This window comes from Halichoerus grypus, chromosome 5 (assembly GCF_964656455.1).
Source record: "Halichoerus grypus chromosome 5, mHalGry1.hap1.1, whole genome shotgun sequence".
Taxonomy (NCBI): domain Eukaryota; kingdom Metazoa; phylum Chordata; class Mammalia; order Carnivora; family Phocidae; genus Halichoerus; species Halichoerus grypus.
Window position 1 is genome coordinate 175782242 of NC_135716.1, and position 14073 is coordinate 175796314.

At 56.7% G+C, this 14073-nt stretch overlaps 1 protein-coding gene across 2 annotated transcripts; it reads left to right on the forward strand.

Moving 5' to 3' along the window:
• Positions 1-1819: 1819 nt before the first annotated feature.
• CPLANE2 (ciliogenesis and planar polarity effector complex subunit 2) lies at positions 1820-9305 on the forward strand. 2 transcript variants are annotated; one of them, XM_036067020.2, is made up of 6 exons: positions 1820-1962; positions 2353-2502; positions 3504-3656; positions 4186-4310; positions 4559-4695; positions 4923-5638. In XM_036067020.2, exons 1-6 carry the CDS (start codon positions 1824-1826, stop codon positions 5170-5172), a joined length of 954 nt encoding a protein of 317 aa, XP_035922913.1. In that variant the 5' UTR covers positions 1820-1823; the 3' UTR covers positions 5173-5638. The 2 variants fall into 2 exon arrangements, with proteins under 2 accessions (XP_035922913.1, XP_035922914.1); XM_036067021.2 differs by having other exon boundaries at positions 1835-1962; positions 2389-2502; positions 4923-9305.
• Positions 9306-14073: the final 4768 nt, after the last annotated feature.

Sequence of the window (14073 nt, forward strand, 5' to 3'; positions counted from 1 at the left end):
GTTGTTTAAGCAGCCCAATCTGTGGTATTGTTATGGCAGCCCCTGCAGGCTGATGCAGAACCTACTTTCTAAACTGCCCAGTGCTCTTGTTAAATGTGCAAGCTTACAGACCCATCTGGCCCCCTAAAGCAGAATCTCTGGAGGATGGACCCCAAGAATCCATGTTTTGAACAGCCTCCTGATGCTCACTGAAGTGTCCTCTCAGGGGCTCCTGAGGGCAGTGAAGGCTGATTCCCCTAAAACCTCTGGCCACTAACTCTGATCACCAGCCTCCCTCTCCGTCCAAGAGGACTTCACATCTGGCCTCCAGGTGAACCGGCAAGCTCATTCTGCCAAGTTGCTTCGTTTCCTCACACTCTCCCTGAGCCCTCCAAGAGCCAAGACAGAGCAGGGCTAAATGTGAAGCCTGGAAACTCAGATAAGTCAGATCTGAGCCTTGCCACGGAGAGAGAGTGCTCCACACAGTGTGACCAATCCTGACTCTGGGCCGATGCGGTAAGAACTGCAGGAAAGGGAGCTGAGCAACCTGGGAGTGTGGGCAAGGGTTTCAAGGGGCAGAATCCCATAGGAATGGGTATTCAGTTGTTGTATTTCTGCCTGGCTGCCGTGGAAGCAAGTTGAGAGCAAGAGCCCTGTCTCACACAGCCGCATCCCTTCTACTCTCTTGGACATAATGGGCCGCAGTGATTTGTGGGTTCATGGCCCTCTGGCTGCTTTCAGCATTACTAAGAAGAGCCCTCCTAGTGGCTGGGGGCAGAGTGTAAAAAACATGAGACCCAGTCTGGCAGGATAGATGCTCAGAGTCCAAAAACCCTGGGTTCCAAGTCTAGTTTTCCCACTGACCATCTGTGTGATGTGACCTCTGATAATCACAATGTCTCTGAGTTCCCTCTTCTGTAAAAGATAAGAGGGATAATATTTCCTACATAGGCTTGTTTACGAAATTAAATGAGGTCACCTCTATAAAGGCCCACTGTCTGGCACTTAGTTAGCCTTCAATAAAAGTTAACTTATAGATTCCTTACAAAACAGGGATTTGTCCTACATGAAGGCCCTGAAGAAGATACTGGTGAAAATCAAGCATAATAGACAACCTCTGAGGAAGGACCCACCTGCATCCTGTCCCACTAACAGGCATTTACTGAGCACCCACCTTCTGGTAACAGGCTGGTGCCTGTTGTTGGAACAGTGGAGAGGGGCTCAAGGCCTCAGTGCTGAAATGTCAGCTCCAGGAGGGGAGTACTTCTGGGTAGTCTTTGTATTGTCAGCGCGTAGGACGGGGGGAACACACAGTAGGTGCTCAGTAATTATTTGTTGAATGAATGGGATGAATCAATAAATGAATGACTGGCCAGTACAATCCTGTGGGCCTCTGACTCATTTTTAAGACCTTGAGCGAGTCCCTTAACCGCTCTGAGCTGCTGTTTCCCCACTTGTGAAGCCAGAGGCGTTTAACTCATCTCTTAGGTCCTGCCGAGCAGAATTGGTAGACAGTAACAGCAGCGACGGTAACTTACTGAGCACTGCTATGGGCCGAGCGCTGTTGGAAAAACGAAACGAAACAACAACCCCTAGCAGGTAATAGTATTTTACCTCCACTTTATAGAAAGGAGACTAAGCACTGAGAGGCAGGGAAGGCTCCTGGAGACGAGGGACTTGATCAGGTTTTGGAGGAAAGCTTGGGGTGTCGGACCGAGCGATGAGTAAGACCCATGGCCCAGAGGGGAAGGCCCCGTCCAGGGGGTGTCGCCGCGCAGTGGTAGCGGCGAACTTCAGAGGGCCCAGCCCCGCCCCCGGCGTCTCCCTGACAACAGCCTCCGCACATGCGCCTCAAGCACCCGCGCCTGGGCGGGCGGCGGGCTCCGAAGCCGGATGCCAGCAGGGCGGAAGCAACCCGAGCGGGCTGGGCTTTTAAAGGGACCAGCTCCGTCCGGGCCCGTTCGCCGACGGGACCTGCTGATGGTGAGGGCTGGGTGGCCCAGGGAGTCGGGATCGAGGCAGAGGAAAAGCAGCCCCCCCCCCCCCGCCCCGAGATGACAAAGGAGGGGAGGGCTGTGTAAATTCCCCCCGAGGCAATAGTGGGATAAGTATTTCCCCAGGGAACAATATGGGGAAGAAGAGACTCTGGGATTGCACCTTCTGGGTAATAAGAGGGAGACGGGGAGTGTGGAACTCTCCAGGACTGAAAGGAAGCTCGGGCTCCAATAGCGCTAATGGAGATAAGGCTGGGGGGCCATAGCTGATCCCCCACCCCAAGGAGGGAGCTGGGGCTCCAAGGGAGAGTCAGAGAGCAGGTTGAGAGGGATCACAGGTCCAGCTCGGGACAGTTACCCTCTCCCATCCCCTACTCAGCGTTCTGCCATCTCTCTACCCGGTCGGGGCGCCCAGCCATGGCCAGACCACCTGCCCCGGGCTCGGTGATTGTTCCAGACTGGCACGAGAGCGCCGAGGGCAAGGAGTACCTGGCCTGCATCCTGCGCAAGAACCGCAGACGGGTGTTTGGTAAGTGCCTGCCCCCCAAGCCTGTGGCCTGTTGTTCCCTGGGGGGGAAGCAAAGAAGTAGGGCAGTGAGAGCCTGCTTTGCTGCACTCCTTAGGCTTGGGGACCCCTGGAAGCCCTATCCCTGGGGACCCCGCCACCGAATCACCTTAGAGTTAATTCCATCATCAGACCAGGAACATGGAAACAGTGGAAACCCTGCCAAGAACCACTGTCACCAGAGAGGCTGTTGATTGAGTTCTCACTGGGTGCCAGGCCCTCTGCTGGGCACGTTATACAACAGACTCCCAATTACCCTCAACAGTACACCTTACAGACTTCTCCAAGATCCAGCCTAGTAAGTAGAGGCAAGCCTCCTCTATATCCTGCTGTCTCTAAGGCAAGACATTCATGTTTCCCAGGATGAAGCCAACTCACCCAAGGTTGGGCTGACAGGTCAGCAGAGGGGCCTGGCATCTGCTGTGGGGGCTCAGCTCTGGACAGAAGAAACAAAGCACCAGAAGGCTTAAGACCAGAGAATGAGAGGGCAACCCACAACTTAGGACTTTCAGGTCCTAAGCCTATGGATGTATCATAATTAAATTTTTTTCAAGTTAGTTAAAAGCATTCATAAAGATGTCGATATATTGATTCTACTGAGTTTATTTATAGTAATTGAGAATATTTTTGCTGATATTTCTCCATTGAGGAAAGACTTATGAAAAACCTTGCCTTTACATGTGGAAAATCTAGAACATGTGATAAAGTATCAGTAAAAATAATCTCATGCATCAAACTTTAAATAAAAGTAATTCAGTGTTATTTGGAGTAGGCTTTGGTGCAGCTCACAGAGCACAGGTGTTCTTAGCAGAGCTCACCCAGGGACCCTGCTTGTGTCCCAGGCCTCTGTAATGAGCATAGAGAACCATGGCTGGCTGGCACTGAAAAGCTCTTAGAGTCGATGGGTCTGATGGGGCAAGTGCAGGTTGACCTCTTGACCCCACCTGGCTCCCTTCTTGTCCCAGGGCTGCTGGAGCGACCAGTGCTGCCCCCACCCGTGGCCATTGACACAGCCAGCTACAAGATCTTCGTGTCTGGCAAGAGTGGCGTGGGCAAGACAGCCCTGGTGGCCAAGCTGGCTGGCCTAGAGGTACCCGTGGTACACCATGAGACCACTGGTGAGTCCAGCCGGGGAGGCCTTCCCTGTGGTGGAGGAGACACTGGCCCTTGTCCCACCATTTACTGTGCAACCTTGGAAAGTCACTTCACTTCTCTGAGCCTACATCTGGCTCCTCCATTCAGCACAGATAATAGTACCAACCCCAAAGTACTAGACCTAGTATGGAGCTGGCACAAGAAAGGTGCTCAGGGAGCACTACTCTTCCTTTCTTGTTTCCTTCTGCTGGATGCTGATTGGCCAGCAGATTGCAGCAGTGTCCAGTATCCAGTATCTTTGGGTCCCCCTATACGTACAAATGAAACTGCTTTGTCATGGCTAGGGTTAGGGCTTCCTCTCCCCAGCAGACTGGAGGCTCACCTAGGGCAGGTCAGTTTCTCCCATCAGACTGAGAATTCTCCCAGGTCAGCGAATATGCCTTCCCTGTCAGGCTGGTGACCCACCAAGGACGTGTCTTCTTCCTATTCCTTCCCGGTCCCCTTAACCCTCTCCACTCTGCCTCCCCCATGCTGAATGGCTGACCCTCCCAGGCATCCAGACCACCGTGGTATTTTGGCCAGCCAAGCTGCAGGCCAGCGACCGTGTTGTCATGTTCCGCTTTGAGTTCTGGGACTGTGGGGAGTCTGCACTCAGAAAGTTCGATCACATGCTGCCGGTGAGCAGGCAGGTGGGCCCGGGAAGGTCCGGGAGGGGCTGGCTGTCTGAGATGGGTTTCTGAGTCTGAGTGTCTGAGCCCAGCCTGCCTGGTCTGCAGGAGCCAGATTTGGGCATGGGCTGAGGGTGCTGCCCCAGGTGGGAGAGCTCTGAGCTGGCAGTGGGGACTGGGCCTGTGGAGGAAGGGAGTGAGCTGAGACTTCTCAGGGCCCATGGTTACAAGTCTCACATCAGCCTCTCCATCCCCAGGCTTGCAAGGAGAAAACAGATGCTTTCCTCTTCCTCTTCTCTTTCACCGACCGTGCCTCCTTTGAAGACCTCCCTGGACAGCTGGCCCGAGTAGCAGGCGAGGCCCCTGGTGTTGTCAGGATGGTCATCGGCTCCAAGTATCCTTTGGGTGGCCCCTGGGGCAGTCAGAGGCCACATTTGGCAAGGCATGAAGCGAGGGGATCAGGTACCCTGCCTCTGCCCAGCTGTGGGGTCTAGTCCCATGGACTTTATCTTAAAGGCAGCAGGGGCCCTCCCCCCCACCAGCCCAGCGAGGAGGGCTAAGGCTAGGTGTGATGAGGCGGTAAGCTGAGGCATCCGGCCAGGCTCCTTGACCCTCCTCCAGATTTGACCAGTACATGCAAACAGATGTGCCTGAGCGGGACCTCACAGCCTTCCGGCAGGCCTGGAAACTGCCCCTCCTGCGGGTGAAGAGTGTGCCAGGCCGGCGGCTGGCAGATGGACGCACACTGGATGGGCGGGCTGGGCTGGCTGACATTGCCCACGTGCTCAATGGCCTGGCGGAACAGCTGTGGCACCAGGACCAGGTGGCAGCTGGCCTGCTCCCCAACACCTCTGAGAACACCCCCAGCTGATCCCTAGTCCCAACCCTCAGGTGACCCAAGGCAGAGGGCAACACCCAGGTCCTAAGGCTGAGGCAGGAATATGGATCTCGTCCTGAGGACTGGCCAGAGGGGCTGCCGGGAGGATGGTGTCCTGAGAAGCCTCCTGCCCCAGCAGCTCCTTCCTGGCAGAATTCATGGCAGTGAGATGGGGACGCAAGGCTCTTGGGGTCAGTGGTCTGAGGGCATCTGGGTGCCCCCTGGCCTTCTCCTTCTGACCTGGGGAGTCTAGGCTCTGGAAGCTGAGGAACTGTAGGGGCAGGGCCCGAGGGCTCAAGCTTCTCCCCCAACTGCCTGCTGTCCTCCCAGAGAGGGTGAGTGGGAAGAGGGGCTGTCCCAGCTGGGCCCTAGACCTCAAGTGACTTCAATCAAGAGCCTGTATTAGTTGAGGTAACACCATCTGCTGTACCAGATAAACCCTGAAGTCTCGGTGGCTTAACTCTATGGAAGTTTTTTCCTTGCTCTATCTCACCTCAGGTGTAAGTGAAAGGGGAATGAACTCATGCAGAGACCCTGACTCAGGTCTTTAACACATGGCTTCCCAGTTTGCCCTGGGGCATCAACCTCCAGTCAGCGGACTGGGAATGAGTGCAAGTGGAAGGTTACCTAGGAGGTTTCCTAGGCCCTGGCCTCTGCCCACCTTCCATTGGCCAACACATAGTCACATGGTTACATGGAGCTGCAGGGTATGCTGGGAAATGTAGTCCACCATCGTGTTGAGGAGGCGAGCCCTCTCTCTGCAGTACCTTTCTCCATCGTGAAGGTGTCAGGCTAAGCTTAGGACAGGGGCCCCGCCAACTTGGGGAATCAGAAAGCTCACTACACAGGGCCAGGGACGGGACCAGGTGGGGTCAGGGAGTGAGTTGCCCTGTTGGGCAGCTCTGCCCTGTGGAAAGCCCGCAAGAGTGAACTTGCCCATTCTTGTGTCTCACATCTGCCCCATCTACCAGACAGGCTAAAGTCTGGGGGCGGGGGGTGCTGATGAAGAGGGCCTTTATGCGTTCTGACACCCCCAATGGTGGGCTGAGGCCTGGCCTGAGTCTGACCAGCTGGAAGGGCCTGGGGGCCCAGGTGTGTGACCCCAGAAGCCACCTGACCCTTGGAGCCCCCTCTTGAGAAGGCAGCACCGGCAGCTCTGTACACCGCATACTCAACATGCATGATCACGTACTAGCACTTGTTCTAAAACACTTTCCTCCACACATTTACACACTCCTGCTGGCACACACAGGAGGTTCGTACCTCCCCACTCTGGCTCACACTCCGGGGCACCCTGATTGCCTGCACGGCGTCTACTATGTCTGCCTCCCTGGGCACTACCCATAGGTTCGTCACCCCTTCCAGGGCCTAAAGGACTGACTTTAGCATCTTCTAACCCCCAACTCTGGTTCAGAGCTGAGACCTGAGCTTATGCCATACCGCAGAGAAGGAATGTCCCTGGGCAGGACCCCATGCCTCACAGTGGCACAGCTGGTAGGTTAGCTTCCACTCCTGGGCTGGAGACCTTCCCACTGTCGGCTTCCTCTGCTCCTGGGCAGTGGGTTCAGCCCGTTCTCTGTTCTTAGCTCCAATAGACCTTACCCCAGCAGGAAATAGCAAAGCTTGGGAGTGGGACCCCAGGTAGCCTCTGGGCCTGAATGTGACCCCTCCCCCCCAGCTACCGGTACCTGTGTTGTGAGCACCAGCTACCCCATGTCCAGCCAGTTATCTCTGGGCATGAAGCTCCCCCAGAAAGGAAGCTTCTGCATCCTTCTTGGGCACCAGCTCTGCACCAGCAGGCCAGTTTTCTCCTGGTTAGCCCTGCTCCCATCAGAGAATCACCCTGTCACCCTCCTTCACCCCAAACCAAGAGGTGAACAATTCCCTTTGCTGTTTTCCTGTGTAAGGACAAGATGGGGAGGGTAGTGGGCCTGGGACTTGGAGCCCAGCCGGCTGCCATCCCAGCCCCACTTTCTCAGCCCCTGCGAGCCCTGCCCCTGTGCCACTTCAGCCTACTACTCCACGGTAGTGCAGAACTGGGAGCCCAAGGGAGGAAGGAACCGCGAACCATTATTGTAATAGCCGGTGGCTGGGCCCACAGTGTGTGTTCTGGGCAGTGTCACATGGAGAACCAGAAGCATGTGTAGACACATATGAGTGGATTCAGGCCAGCTTTGTGGGCCTGCCACGTGGGCAGTCCACAGGGTCCCACACTCAGAGGGGCCTTCCCACCTGGTTTAATGCTCTGCTGTTGCCATCTTGAAACTCTGGACACCACAGATTATGCAGCAGGTCCTGTGTGTGTTGTCCAGGGAGAGGGTCTGGGCTCCAGATAAAGCTCCCCTCTCAGGGCTTGGAGACAGAGGCCACTTCAGTGAAGTTGTTGCAAGGCCATGAAGAAGTTGCCTTCCCCCTGCTTTGGTGCCCCAAATTCCACCATTAGATCAAAACAGCTCAAAGGCAAACACCTCTCCACTCACCCCACCCCCTCCATGGGCCCCGAGGCTCTGTGGAAGGAAGGGGTAGTGACTATGCCCCAGACTGGTTCAGGGGTGGGCCTTGACTTGGACCTTTGGGAAAAGGGTAGCCATGCTTGCTGCTCAGGGCCCTGGAGCCACTGAACTTTGGGGCTCTGGAGGGAAGCCTGTAGGAGGAGGGACCATCTCCTGAGGTGAGGGTGGGGGTGGGCTGTGCTGTGGTCCAGCCCTGCTGCTGATCTTCCCAGTCTGGACTTACCAGCCCGCCCCCTTCCTTACCCCAAACAGGCTCTCAAGGAGTCCTAACCCCCTTCCCTACAGATAGGGAGTGCCATGGACTGACTGTGTCCCTCCCAAATTTATAATTTGAAATCCAAATCCCTAATGCGATGATATTAGGAGCCTTTGGGAGGTGATTAGCTCTTGAGGGCAGAGCCTCATGCATGGGATCAGTGCTCTTATGAAAGAGACCCCACAGAGCTCTGTAGCCCCTTCTACCCAGTGAAGACACAGAAAGTGCAGTCTCCAAACCAGGAAGAGGGTCCCCAAGGACCCTGCTGGTGCCTTGATCTTGGACTTCCTGCCTTCAGAGCTGTGAGAAACAAATTTCTGTTGTTTATAAACCACCCAGTCTGTGGTATTTTGTTATAGCAGCCTGAACAGACTTAGAGAAGCTGAGGTCCAGAGAGGGACAGGCATTTGCCCAAGGTTGCAGAGCCACGAAGCAGCTCCGATGCTCTCAGCCCTAGGCACTCCCCTCCCTTGAACCCCTCCCCCCATCCCCTAATGCTGTCTTGGGGTCCAGCTCCTCACAGGCCCTCCTCTCTTGGTCCTCCCAGCTTTTCCAGCTGTGAAGCCTGGGGCTGCCCATAGGAAGGGAATACAGTGCTGGCACCTCCTTCCTCCCTTTCCTTCCCTTTTTCTCCTCCCCGCTCCCTTCCCAGGCCACACTGAGCTGGTCAGTGACAAGTTCTTCCCTCTGCCAGCCAAATCTGGCTGGGCAACTGGGCAACTGGGAGGACCCCTGGCAAGGGACCTGGCCCCAGGATAAGGAAGGGGATCCAGGAACCCACCTGCAAAGGCTGCTGGGTGGGCTCCCAGGGCCCAGGCCGAGTCCAGGCTGGGGGTGGGCTTTTCCTGTCTTGCGGTGGATCATCTTACTACCGGGGCAGCCTGGTGCCAGCTGTAATCCCCATGTGCCAGGCACAGGCTTGGGGGGGGAGGGAAGTGCCCAGACGGAGGAAGGAGGCTCAGGGGCCCAGGACAAGTTGGAGCTGTGTGGAGCCAAATTCCAAGAGGGCCAAGCTGCGGGTGGGGAGTGAAGGGGGGGGGGCTGGAGGTTGTCCCCTCCCTGTGACCTCAGACCCAGAGGCTGGGGCAGTGGGGGTGGAGGAAGCTGGTGTTCAACTCTATTCTAGAAAGTAGGGGTGGATCCTGGGAGCAAAGATGACTGAGGCTGGGGGTGGGGAGGGCGTCCAGAAGGAAGGTGAAGGAGAACTAGGACCTCCGACCATTCACTTTAATTCCTGTGTGTTCGTCTGTAAAATGAAGGTAACAGCCCCCGCTTCTTGGAGTTGTAAGTAAATGTGTGTAAAATGTTCAGCGCAGCACCAGGCACCAAGGCAGGGGCAAAATAAATGTTGGCTATTATCTTCCCCGTTGTTCTTACGGTAGTGGTGGCCGCTCTTGGGCTGAGCGCGGCTGGAGAGGAGGGAGACGGTCCGGGTCGGGTCGTCGGGTGGGCACACGGGCTGCTGCACGGCCCCTTCGGCCAGGGGCGGGGCAGCCCAGCTGGGGGCGACGGAGAACGGGGAAACTCCCGGCACCTGCCCTGCGCCTGCGCCCGGCTCCGCGCCCCCTCACTCCCGTCCTGCTGAGCCCAGGACGGCGATGGCACCGAGGACAAGGACCTGGACGACGACCATCTCTGCGCGTCCCGCGTCAGCATTTGTGCCTCAGAATCCAGGGGCAACCTTTTCCGCGGCGGGAAAACCGAAGTCGGTGAGACCTGGGCCAGACGGGACTCTTGCCCCACGTCACCCGAGGCCAGAGTAGCCAAGCGACAGTCCCTCTCCTGAATCCCCTCTCCCTCCGCGAGCAATCCCGTGGCATCTCTGGTCCATTGCTTGCAACGGGCAGTGGGCAGTTCCTCCTCAGAACTAAACCCAATCCCTCTTGCTGCAGCCCACCGTTTCCTTTCTTTCTGGCTTCACTGAGACTGATAAACCCAGTCCCCTGCCTCCCGCCCAGGAGGGAAGTGAGGCAGACCGGTCCTAACTGTCCCCCCTCCGCCCCCGCGGTGGGGCAGGCTTCGTGCTCTTGCCGGATGAGCCGCTGTGCCTCCCCCCCCCCCCCCCCCCGCCCACCGCGGCGGCGCTCGCAGTGTGAGTTCCAGCGGAACCCGCGCGCGGTGGAGACGGGCTGCGCCGGCTCGGTACCCGAGGCTGAGCGCGGACTCCCCTAACAAGCTCTGTGACCTGCGCAAGCGACTGCACCACCTCATCTGTAAAAATGGGCTTTACCGTCGTGTCAGCCCCCCAGAGGGGCTGTGATGCTTAAGTGGGCGGAGTGTGTACGGCGCTCAGCCCAGGGCCTGGCACACTGCAGGCGCCCAATACTTGGGGAAGAGCAGCCACTGCTCTAGGACGCCGGCCCACTCAGCGTCTATCCACGTTTATAAAGTGGGGGTGCTAGTTCCCTCCTCGTTGGAATCTCAAAGGACCCTCGCGCAGAACGGGATCTGTCACCCCCAGCCGGGGTCGCAAGGGGAGGGGCTCCGGGCTCTGGCCCACCGGGAGACCCTGGCCCCCCCAGGAGCGCGGTCCCTCCCAGCGCCGCGCCCGGACCGTGCCCTTCGCCAAGCTGAGCGCTCCCTGGGCGCTTCTCTGGTTCCACGCGGAGGAACTGAGACCGAGTCGTGGGCCCGGGAGGGGTCGGCCCGGGTGCGGAGTGTCGCCTGGTGCGGGTGACCCTCCAACCTGGCCTCGGACCGCTCGGGGGAGCCGCTGCGGCGCCTGCGCCTGTGCAACTCTCTGCAGCAACACGTGGCCCCGCAGCCGCTGGGCTTCCACGCGCTCCCAGCCGCAGCTCCCCGCGAGCCCCGTGAGGCGGGGCGGAGCCTTCCGCGGAGGGGCGGGGCGCTTTGCTCCTAGGTTCCGCAGGGAGGCAACTGTCGCCTCGCTCACTTTAGGGCTTAGCCAGTCTGTGTCCTAGCGGCTCCCGGGGCCTGAGTCCCACCTCTTCAATCCCCCTCAGATGCTCCTCTGGCTGGAACACACCAGCCCAGGCTGAGCTTTGTGGGTAGATGGGCTCTCGGGCTTAGCAACTGGCACGTCTCCACCCTCTGTCACCAGCTTAGAGACTAGACCCTGCAATCCCATTGTGTTAGGTCTCGCACTGGGCAGAGGGCTTCTGACCCCTGCTCTGCTCGCCGATTGCTAGGCAGTGAGTCCCATGACTCGTACTTCTCCAACACGCAGAGACAGGGGAGACACACAAACAGACAACTTCCTGAGGAGGGTGGAGCTGGGACCTTAAGGGAAGGGAGCTGATGTCAGGATTCTCTCTTGGCAGGTGGCGGTCTATAGGGAGCAGAAACGCACAGATATGGCCATTGCCTGTCTGCTGGCCGAGGGAGTCTACCCTGCAGCCTTCCCACTGCATGAAGTGGAGAAGACACAAGCTCAGCTCTCTTCCACCGCTGTGGCATCAGGAGGGAATACAGCCCTCCCTCCTTTCATGTGCCTAGGGCCCCTGTGAACTGCCCAGGTATCAGGTGCCTGGTGCAGACCCCAACCCTCGCCAACTGCTGTGCTCATACTGGGCTGCTGGAGATGCTAGCACAAGCACCAACCCCTGTACCTCGTATGAGAGTACTTTGGGGAGAAGGTGGCCATCTACTTTGGCTAGGTGAGTCGGGCACCGGGGGTGGGGACCGGGAGCTGGGGTCAAGTGCAGAGTTGGAGGCTCGCGGACTTTGTCACCTCTTCAGGCTTTTGCACAGCCTGGCTGCTAGCCTGTCTGCCGCCCTTGTGGGCACCCTGGTCTTTATCTCTGGCTTTATTGCCATGGGCACCAACACACCATGAGTGGCTGGAGCTGGGGGCAGAGGGATGGGCTGGGTGGGCCGGATCGGCTGCTGCTTGGGAACAGCCCCTCCCATGATGGACATCTTTTGCTCCCAGGGAAGAGATCTGGGCCGTGAGGGTGCCTTCCTCATGTGCCCACTCTGCAACACCTGTGCCATGTGGAATATTTCCAAGATCTGCCCCATGGCAAGGTGAGCCAGGGACAAGAGCAAGGGCATGGGTAGGTGTTTGAGACACCTGGGCCTGGCTGCAGGGAAAGCAGTGCTGGCCCTGCAGTATGTCCTCTCTCCCTCCCTTGCAGTAGGGCTACTTCTCTGACTATCTGGCAACTGTGTTCTTCAGCATCTTCATGTCCTTCTGAGCCACGGCCTTCCTGGAGCACTGGAAGTGCAGGAGCATCCCCTTGGCTCACCCCTAGGACCTCGGTGGCTTCCAGGAAGAGGAGGTGATGCCCAGCTCAGCCCGCCAGGTCCAGAACTCCATTTCCCAGAGTTCTCAGAGACCACAAGGCATGCTGGGAGGAGCCCAGACTGGAGTCCATCATTCCAGGATCCAAATCTGGCTCCTCCCCACACCTCCTGGGTTACTTTTCCACCCTCCCCTGATATCAGAATGATACAAGGTTTGGTGAGATTAAACACTGGGCACATTTAGGGTCTCAAAGAGAAACTTTGGAACAGGGAGGAAGGGGAGAAGCATTCTATTCACCCATCCATCCAGCCACCCACCAGCCTATCCAAACACCTAATCATTGATCCTGAATCTGTTTGCTTGTCTCCATCTCCACCACTGCTCCTCCCCCACCCCCAACCCCAGTCCAAGCCATATTGCTTCACCTGGACCACTGCTGTAGCCTTCCCAAGGTCTCCCTACTCCCACATTTGCCCTACTTAATTCATTTTCAGCTGCCAGGGTGATCTTTTGAAAACACAAATCACATCATGCATTGCCCTCCTTAGAGCCTTCCAGGGGGGTTGTATTATGCCATACGGGATGCACGAGGTTAAATAGCTGTGGGAGGACCGAGAAAGCAGAAAGGGAACATTGAGGTAGCAAAGTCAATGCGAATGGTGCCCTCTAGAATAGTGCGGTGTATAACTCATGTGCCCTAAAGAATGGCCCTGCCTTTGCACAGACTGATCCTCCACTCTCTCCTTACTTAGCATCATTTCCTTCATCAGACTTTTTCACAATACATATTTGTGCTTATTCATTTGACGTCTGTCTCCCCAACTAGATTGTGATTCCATCAGGAACTGGGCCTTGTCCAGGTTGTTCACCCCATCATATCCAGTATCTACTGCAGAATAGTATGCAATCAGTTAACAGTTATTTTTTTTAAAGATTTATTTTAGAGAGGGGGGAGGGGCAGACAAAGAGAGAGAATCTCAAGCAGACTCTCCGCTGAGTGTAGAGCCTGACGTGGGGCTCGATCTCATGACCCCAATATCACGACCTGAGCCAAAACCAAGAGTTGGACGCTCAACCATCTGAACCACCTAGGTGCCCCAGTCAGTTAACAGTTATTGAATGAACTAGTACATTACCCATTATCCATTATCTATTCATCCATCCTAATGTCTGTCATCCATCCACCTAGCCATCCATCCATCTATCCACCCATCTGCCCTTTTACTCACCCACTTGTGCACCCACTTATTGAGATTTGCCAATTGTCTGCCTGTCCGGTTTACCCACCCATCTGTCCATCTACTGCCCACCCATCCATCAGCCTATTCAGCCCTCTCCCAGAAGTGCATCCATTTGTTGTTTACATTTCTGTTTACCTTCCTATCTATGCATGCATGCATACATCCATCCACAGGCTTTTAGCCAGGACCTTGGGGGGAAAGGCCCTGCAGAAACAAAAATGATGTGGACCTCATTCCTGTATTTCCAGAGCTCCCTGCTCAGGCAGAAAAAGATGGGGGGCTCCCCCAACCCCAGGGTTGTGACACCCAGTCTCTTGGGCCCCAGGAGGCACATCTGTTGCCTCTTTGAACAGGAGTGTGCACGTCCAGCGTTGGCCACTCTGGGCGCACAGATGGCCCAGAACCCAGTGACAGGCTTGAAGGAGTCCTACTTCCCACATTGCCTTCCTCACCTACACACCAGCTCTGCAGCCACCCTCGTCATGGTGAGGGGGCTTTGGGCCCTTGCTCTGGCACCCTTGCTTGCTTTGCTCAGCAACAACTGGGTAGAGATCCGACTGGACCCACAAGTTCCTGTACGAGTATTGGAGGCCAGTGGCTGAGCGGGCACAGGGCATTGGAATCTGGCTGCCTCTGCTTGAGGCCATGGCCCACCTTCTGGTCATTGTGAATGTGAGC